The sequence below is a fragment of the Cheilinus undulatus genome, linkage group 20 (genome assembly GCF_018320785.1).
Source record: "Cheilinus undulatus linkage group 20, ASM1832078v1, whole genome shotgun sequence".
In the NCBI taxonomy this organism is placed as follows: Eukaryota; Metazoa; Chordata; class Actinopteri; order Labriformes; family Labridae; genus Cheilinus; species Cheilinus undulatus.
Window position 1 is genome coordinate 10,734,567 of NC_054884.1, and position 8,703 is coordinate 10,743,269.

At 40.5% G+C, this 8,703-nt stretch overlaps 1 protein-coding gene across 1 annotated transcript; it reads left to right on the plus strand.

The window, feature by feature from the left end:
* The first annotated feature begins 424 nt into the window (after window positions 1-424).
* gdf10b (growth differentiation factor 10b) lies at window positions 425-6,902 on the plus strand. The gene is made up of 3 exons (XM_041815977.1): window positions 425-840; window positions 2,776-3,668; window positions 5,593-6,902. The coding sequence occupies exons 1-3, from the start codon at window positions 555-557 to the stop codon at window positions 5,782-5,784; spliced, it is 1,371 nt and encodes a 456-aa protein (XP_041671911.1). The 5' UTR covers window positions 425-554; the 3' UTR covers window positions 5,785-6,902.
* The last annotated feature ends 1,801 nt before the right edge of the window (window positions 6,903-8,703 follow it).

The window sequence follows — 8,703 nt, forward strand, 5'->3', positions numbered from 1 at the left end:
TTGTACAAATTAGTAAATCGTTGTATTATTATTTTTTTGTTTGTTTGTTTACACCATGATCAAATGAATTCATCCTGGTAAATGTGGCTGTTTTTTTTTCTGAGTAAATCTCCACCATCAGTATGGAAGATTATAAGCAGCTGAATGTAAAACGAATGCTTTGTTTCATGTTAAACTTTGCATCTTTCATCTTTCCCTCTTCTTTGATCTCCTCTTTCTCCTCTCCTCTCACTTTCTGGTGTAGTAATGCAGAAAACTTTAACCTGCAGATCTGAACTTTTACGCAGTAGTGTTTAAGCAGTCCAGAGGGCTGCATGACTCCCGTTGGTTGCGCGCCTCGAGACGTCACCATCTGTCATCCAGCAGCAGCTTCATGCATGCGTCCTCCTCTGGTCTCCTCCCATTGTAGAAACAGCTGTAGACCGTGAACCGTGGAGTGCGGGTCTGACGCGGATTACCTGGATACTGGTTCGAAGCGTGGGTGGGCGAGCACCAGCAGAGAAAGCTGCACTTTTTTTTTTTTTAGCAGAAACGTTTCTCCACGTTCATTTCCAATGGGATCATTACCGAGAACTTCAGTCATGACGAGTCTCCTTTTTCACACTCTTTATTTATCACTTATTCTGGAGGCGAGCTGGGCTAAAGTGGATGAGGATCTAGGGGAAGCCGCGCGTCAGAGTGCTGATGTCCCACTGGCGATTGAGGAGCGCGTCTTTACGCACGAAAACGCACACCGGGACATGGTCTCCACCAATATGTTCAAAGTGTACGAGAAGTACACTAAAGAGCCGCAGAGCCAGAGGGACGGAAACACCGTGAGGAGTTTTAAAGCTGTCCCCAGTGAGTGAACAAAGTAACAGCACTGTCTGAATGAAACAATGACTGATTTCTGCTGTCGAGATTTTACAATGTGTAAATCACTTTCTACTGATTAATCCCTGTCAGCTCGTTTTTAGATCACTGGCGTTACTACTTAATAGTCATTTAGATTTTTTTTAATTGCAAACTGATCAAGGCAAAAAGAAGTAAAACATGTCATGAATGGATGTAAAATGGTGAAAAGTGGTTAAAGTGGCAAAATGGGCAAAAACTGGCAAATATAAGCTCAAAGTTGAAAAAAGTGGCAACAATGGGCAGCTGAATAAATCAAAACAGGTTAAAAAGTTGAAAAAAGTAGTTATAGGTGGCAAAAATTGGGCAAGCAGTGGCAGGAACTGGATTAAACTGGTCAAATTAGGTTAAAAGCGGCAAAAATTGATGTCAAGTGAAGGCATCTCAAAGTTTGGCAAAAAATGGGATACAAGTAGCATGATTAGTTAAGAAATGCTAAAAGAGGCAAAAAAGTTAAAGAAATTGACCCAAAAAAAGGCAAAAATTGACAAATTGTGGTCAAAATAAGTCAAGACAAAAAAAAGATAAAAAGGGCATCTCAAATAATGAAAAGGGGTTGAAAAGAGCAAAGAAGTAATAAAAGTGGCAAAGTTGCAGAAATGTGCTAAAAAAAATTGTGAAAAGTGGCACAAATGTGTTAAAATGAGCAAAAATGAAAAAATAGTGGCAATAATAGGTTCAAAATGGCAAAACAGTGGAAAAATGGGTGCTAAAATAATGGAAAGTGGTTAAAAAGTGGAAAAAAAGAACTTATTAATGGCCAGAATAGGCAAGTAGCGGCAAAAATAGGGAAAAGGTGGCAATAATGGGCAAACACTATGAAAAAAAAAATGTTAAAAGTGGAGAAATGGACAAATACTGGCAAAAAAATAGAGTGGCTAAGATAATCAAAAGGGGTTAAAAGTGGAAAAAATGTGGTTAAAAGTGACAAGAAAGGGTAAGCAGTGGTAAAAAAAATATGTTTAAAAAATGTAAAAATGGGTTTAAAGTGGAAAAAAATGTGGGAAAATAAGTGAGAACATTGATGAAAATGACTTTAAAAGCGTCACAAATAAATCATTTGAAAATCAGAATGAAATAATAGCTTGGCACACTTTTCAGCTCCACTGCTACTGATCCAACACACATGCACTGATGCTGATAAAGGAAGAAAGTTCACATTAAGGGAAATCTTCTATCATGAGAGTTTCTGAATTACTTCAACAGTAAAACATCATAAACAACGTGAACACCCTAAAGGCAGATGTTTTGTCAATCACGGCACAGCTCTTCTCCCCTCTGAGCTGAACATCTTCACCTCTCAGCTCCCTCGCTGCTGTGATTTAGTGAGCTGGGGGGGGGGGGGGTTCGGTCTCGAGTGCTGTTAGTTACCCGGTAGCTGAAACAGCCTAGGTGTTAGACAAGAGCCCATTATCACACCCAGACACTGGCCGCACGGCGTAAAGCCTCAGAGGAGCTCTCTCTGCTGTAAGCATTTCCATATGTGTGTGACAGACCGACTGGACCGATCCAGTGTTTGTCTTTCAGGCTGTGGTGCTGGAAGTGTGGGAGACGAGGTTAGACTTCATGAGTACAGTGATCTAAAATGAGGCTTCTGGGCATGTGTGAGACGAGCGTTTTAGCGTGCCTCATTTCCACGCTGCAGCATATGTCAGTCAGATGTGTTGAGCAACATTTTACAGGAGATGGAGTGTAATTGTTTGTGTCAGCTGAACGTGCCAGAGTGAAATGATAAGGAATGGAGGCAATCAGATCTCTTAAGTCATCTTTATTGTGCATTTCAGAGAGAAATCCTCCTTCCTGTTTATAAATCCATTTACAAGCTCTCAAGAAGTGTTTTCTTGTCAAACTTCTCATTCTTCATATTTCTTTCTAACTTCACAGAAGTCCTTCACGGCAAAGATGTGTTCCAGTTCAATCTATCCTCCATCCAAGACTCGGAGCTCATCCTCTCTGCCTCCTTTCATTACCTCCACAAGCGTCCACGCCATCACCAGCGACCCTGGCGTTTCCGAAGGCCTCGCCACCCGTCCAGCAGCCTCCAGCATCCCTATCCTCCCTCCCCAAAGCTCCTCTTCTATGGATCGTCCTCTAACTCTGCTTTTTCAACACCACTGGGAAACATAACTCTGGCCTCTTTCAAGAAGAGCTCCTGGCAAACAAGCGATGTAACGGCGGTGTTGAAACATGCCAGGGAAAACAAAGAGCTTGTGGTCACAGTGGAGTTTGTCTTGGGGTTTGGAGCAGCTCGGGTGCAGCAGAAAGAGCGTTTCTCCTCAGCTAACCTGCCGTATATTTTAATTTACGCCGATGATCAAGCTATAGACGAGCCGAACAGTGTGGCCGTGTCACTCCAGCGGTACGGCTCCTTCCCTGTAGGGGAGGAAACGTCCCCTTCAGCGTCAGCCTCAAGGATCCGGAGGGAGCTTCACCTCCAGATCCAAACTAACGACATCCCGGAGGTCCAGTTCAACTCCCTGAAGAACCATGAACTGTGGCAGAACACATATTTCCCTGCCAAAGCCAAAGCAGCAGTAAAAGCAGGAAGGAAGCAGGGTCAGGACAGCAGCGAGGGCCTGAGTAAGCCCCAGGTGCTGAGCTTCGATGAGAGGACGATGAAAAAGGCCCGCCGGAGACAGTGGAGTGAGCCCAGGGTGTGCTCCAGGAGATACCTCAGGGTGGACTTTGCTGACATCGGCTGGAGTGAGTGGGTTTTGGCACCAAAGTCATTTGATGCTTTCTACTGCGCTGGGACGTGTGGATTCCCCATCCCTAAGGTGAGCCTGAGAAAAATATGTTACTACTACTTTTGGGTCATGCTCATCAAACACTTGACTGGTTAACTGTCTCAAATAAGAACTAAGAAAAACCTTTGGCAATATAGTTTTTATCCTCTGGTATAAAAAAATAAAATAAAAATCCACACATAGGCACAAAGCAAGGAAAACAGGGCCTAAAAGTGTCTGTTAGATACTTCAAGGCCAAAGCATCTGCATATTCTCTCCATGCATAATGGACACTCCAGCACTCTCCCACACTCCCAAAAACACGCTCATTTGATCAACTAGTCACTCTAAATTGCCCATAGATGTGGATGTGAGTATTAGTGTACGTGGTTGTTTGTCTCTATGTGACTTACTAGTGACCAGTCCAGGATTTACTCTGACTCACCCAATGGCAGATGGACTCAGCTCCACGCCCCTGCAACCCTAAGTGGAATACGCCGTATGGATAATGGACAGAATGTGTTTAGTGGATGCATGCATGGTAAAAATAACAGTGTTACATACCCATATCAGAGGATAAACTCCCCAAAAGTCAAATGTATTACTCTCTGATATACAATGCTTTAAAAAGGATTCAACCCCTTGAATGTTTTACCCTTTTATTGATTTATATAAATCAGCAATATCAATTAAATAAAAATAAGTAATGTATAATAAGTGACTGCATAATTATTCACCACCTTCAAGTCACTATTTAGTAGATCATCACAGCACTGAGTCTGTGTGGATAGGTTTCAATCAAGCTTGCAGATCAGGATACTACTACTACTGCTACTACTACATTCTTCTTTGAAAAACTGCTCAAGCTCTGTCGGTTGCAGGTATGAACAGCCCTTTTCAAGTCCAGACACAGATTCCTTGTTGGATTGAGGTCTGGGCTTTGACTTGGCCACTCCAGAACATTCACCTTGTTGTCTTTACACCATTTCAGTGTAGCTTTCCCTGTATGCTTCAGGTCATTGTCTTGCTGGAAAATATATCTTCTTTCAAGCCGTAGTTCTCTTACAGACTGGATAAGATTGTCCTCCAGGATTTTCCTTTGTTTTGTCGCATTCATTTTACCCTCTAACTTTACATGTCCTCCAGGGTTGTCGGCCTAGAAGCATCCCCACAGCATGATGCTGCCACCACCATGCTTCACAGTGGGGATGATGTGTTTGTGGTGATGTGCAGTGTTTGGCATCTTTTCTGATGGCCAAAAAGCGAAAATCTGGCGAAATCTCATGGAGATTTAATCTGAGTTTTCTTAACAGTGTCTTTCTCTTTGCCACTCTCCCATAAAGCTTTGACTGGTGAAGAACCCAGTCAGCAGTTGTACACGGAGTCTCTCCTATCTCAGCTGCTGAAGCTTGTAACACCTTCAGAGTAGTCATAGGTGTCTTGGTGGCCTCTCTCACTAGTCTCCTTCTTGCACAGTCACTCAGTTTGTGAGGACGGCCTGATCTAGGCAGATTTACACATGCGCCATATTCCTTCTATTTCTTGATGATGGATTTAACTGAACTTTGTAGGATGTTCAGTGCCTTGGGTTTTTATTTGTATCTGTCCCCTAACTTCTACTTTCAGTAACCTTTTCTCTGAGTTGCTTGGGGTGTTCTTTTGTCTCCATGGTGTAATGGTAGCCAGGAATTTTTTATTAACCAGTGACTGGACCTTCCAGACACAGGTGTCTTTATACTACAATTACTTGAGGCACATTCACTGCATTCAGGTGATCTCCATTTCACTAATTGTGAGACTACTAGCACCAATTGGCTGGACTTCTGTTGAGTCACTTTAAAGAGGGTGAATATTTACTCAGCCACTATTTTACATAACATATTCTTATTTAAGTATAGTTTAAATAGTGGCCCCTACCTCTACAAATGTAATACTATGAGCTTTTGAAATGAATACTTTCAACTTTCTCTCACAGGTAGTCCGTCCTTCCAATCACGCCACCATCCAGAGCATCGTCAGAGCAGTGGGAATCGTCCCCGGTGTTCCTGAACCGTGCTGCGTTCCTGAGAAGATGAGTCCGCTCAGCGTTCTTTTCCTGGATCCACACAGGAATATGGTGCTAAAGGTTTACCCCGGTATGTCTGTGGACACGTGTTCCTGTCGGTAAGGCTGGAGCTGTGGGACATTTCATCACAGAAGATGGGAAATTATCAAGAGGATGTAAACGTATATGAGGACAACATTTCTAAGAGGACAGTAGTGCTGCTGAACACTGAGGACGAACTGATCTGAAACATGGACTCTAGATGAGACCTGAACTCGTAGATAAACCTTGGACCTCTCTTTGCATGTTCAGGCATTGACTCAGTTACTTATTGAAGAATTCTTGTAGATGTATTTTTGTCTGTTTTGCCTTTATTATCCAATAGCAGTTTAAGAAGTGCACTTAATACAAGCCTGTCATTGTTGTGGCGGTAACTTTTCTGATGTACAGATGGACTGAACAATAAGTACAAAAGTGTTGATTCTTCAGGAACTTTATTTGATCCCTTATCAGCACATTATCACTTTTATAACACATTTTTTTTTTTTACTTTTACCTGACATTTTTGACTCATACTTTAATCCTAGCATCATGGGTTCAACAGTTTTTCAAATATTAAGACTGAAGGACCCTATTTTTCTTTTCCAGCGCCTTTAAAATGTACACATTTCTTGATAAAGTGAACTTTACATGGACTCACAGACTCTGGCACCACATCATAATCTTTGTCATGTAAATACTGTAGTTATAATTCTGTCTGAATGGTACTAATTCATATGTTCTATGCTGTCATTAAGAACCTCCTTTATATTATCAGGGCTGTTATTAATGCATGAGAAGCTATATCTCCTCTGAGTTACTTTAGCATTTGTCTAAATCGTGTATATAATGAGTGTATTTGGACACCATCTGGGATTTCATGTTCTCTGAGCGTCATGTGGTTGTTCCTCCTTCATTTCTCAGAAGGACAACAGTGCTTTGCTGCCACCTGCTGTGCATTATGGGAAAGTTTAAACTTCAGAGGATAGAGTACTTCCTTTGACTGTTCAGCATTTCCTCTTTATAAATTAGAGCTGTTTTTCATAGTTGGCATGTACAGTTTGTAATAAAAATAGATTATCATTATTGAAAGTATGATACGATTTAATGACTATGTTTAACAGTGTAATTTAATCATGATGTGATGGGTATTTTAACAAACGATAGACATAATGTAAGCCTGGTAAGGAAATAAAAATGAATGTTTACACTTTAAAATCATCCTTTCGGACTTTATGGCTTCACAAAATGTTGGTGACATAATTCTTAATAATCTAAACCTGCATTTAAATAAGATAACAGCATGCAGTTTTCAGTAAATGAGCCTGGTATCTTAGCTTATTCAGAGTAAAGCAAAAGTTATTTCTTCTTTTTGCTTGTCAAATGTTTTAAAGATCACAGACAATATAGAATCTGGACAACAAGAAAAGCACAGCACTGAAGAACATGTTTCTAACAGGTAAAAAATGTGATCTGCCTTGAGCCAGGTCTTGGTGTGCCGTGGGAGTTTGTCCAACCATATGCAATTGCTGAATGGATGAATTATATGGCAGTGCTTGGCTAAATTTACTGTAACATGTAAGAGGCTATTTTGTATAGATACGGTTTTAGTGTGCCTTGAAATTTTGGCTTGATCTTAGGTGTGCCTTGAGCAAAATAAAGATTGAAAACTACTGATCTAAATCAGTGGTTCCCAAAGTGGGGGTCGGGACCCCCATAGGGGTCGCGGGATGTTTTCCAGAACACAAAGAGAAATTTCATACTATTTAAAATCAAAAATTTTATCTATTATTTTTAACAATATTGTTAAAATGAGTTCAAATTAAAATCAAAATGTAGTTAAGTGCTATTTGTGCTTAAATTGAAGTCAAAGTTAGATAAACTCTGTAAAATGCAAGTTCTGTACACTATGCTTTGTGCAATATTGTGCACTCTACCTCCCTCACAGGAAGATGGGGGTCCCCAGTCTCTGACGTAGTTGTTTTGGGGTCACAGCCTAAAAGGTTTGGGAACTTCTGATCATCATGCTGTTTGTGTCCCATTCAGAGAGCCATAGCCTTGTACAAACACAGAACAGACAGCTAGAAAACCATGGGTACATCAATACTGAATTCAATTTCAATCTGTGAGTAGCATAGTGGGATTTTCCTGGAAAACTTATGGATCAGAAGTAAAAGTGCTAATGTCTCAACTCCTACCAGGAATGCAGCAGTGTTTGCCAGTATCCAGTTTTTCCTTTCTTGTGAATACCTGATGATTGACAGCACTTTTTTGTTTGTTTGTTTTTTACATTTATATTATTTAATGTATTCTAAGTAAAACTTTAGCATTTAAAAGTAGATAGATATGTTGTCAACATGTTTGCTCTGGTCAACAGATTTAGCATCAAAAGCACGGATTATCAGCTGGCAGCCCAGGGCCACGTCTGTCCCCCAAAAGATGATTAATTTCAGAAAATGTGAGAAGGAAAAACAGATGATGTGGTTTTTAGTGTATCTTTTGTTCTCAGTGATCAAATCAGCCCCAAAAGACCAGGATTGCATCAGTTTAATCAGGAATGACTTCATGTTTGATCTTTTTTTAATCATTATTTTGCAGAAATCCACCTGTCAGCTTTTATTATTGAATATGATGCATGAAAGAAAACTGACTTTTCAGTCCAGTCCAGATTAGATCTGCAGTTTTCTGCATCAACTTTTCACTTCAGGCTCTTGTAGAGTGGGATTGCCCTGTTTCCTCCATTTGATTCTTGCCAGTCAGGATATTAGCATCAAACATAGTGATGAACAATAAGACCACCCTAGAATCAGAATATCTGCTAGAAGATTTAAATGAGGTATTGCACGCTATCCCTGCACACTGTGCCACTTTGATTGTTTATAGGTTTTAAACAATGCTTTTTATTTACTAAGCGACATAGAATATTGTTCTAAAAATCAACCAAAGGATTTTGAAATAGTGATTAATGCCAAACACAAACTTTTGCCCCTGTTTATAAGAGTA

Coding starts and splice junctions, on each gene's coding strand:
- gdf10b (XM_041815977.1), top strand. CDS start 555: ATGGGATCATTACCGAGAACTTCAGTCATGACGAGTCTCCTTTTTCAC. Junction 841..2,775: donor GAGTTTTAAAGCTGTCCCCA/GTGAGTGAACAA, acceptor CTAACTTCACAG/AAGTCCTTCACGGCAAAGAT. Junction 3,669..5,592: donor GTGGATTCCCCATCCCTAAG/GTGAGCCTGAGA, acceptor TTTCTCTCACAG/GTAGTCCGTCCTTCCAATCA.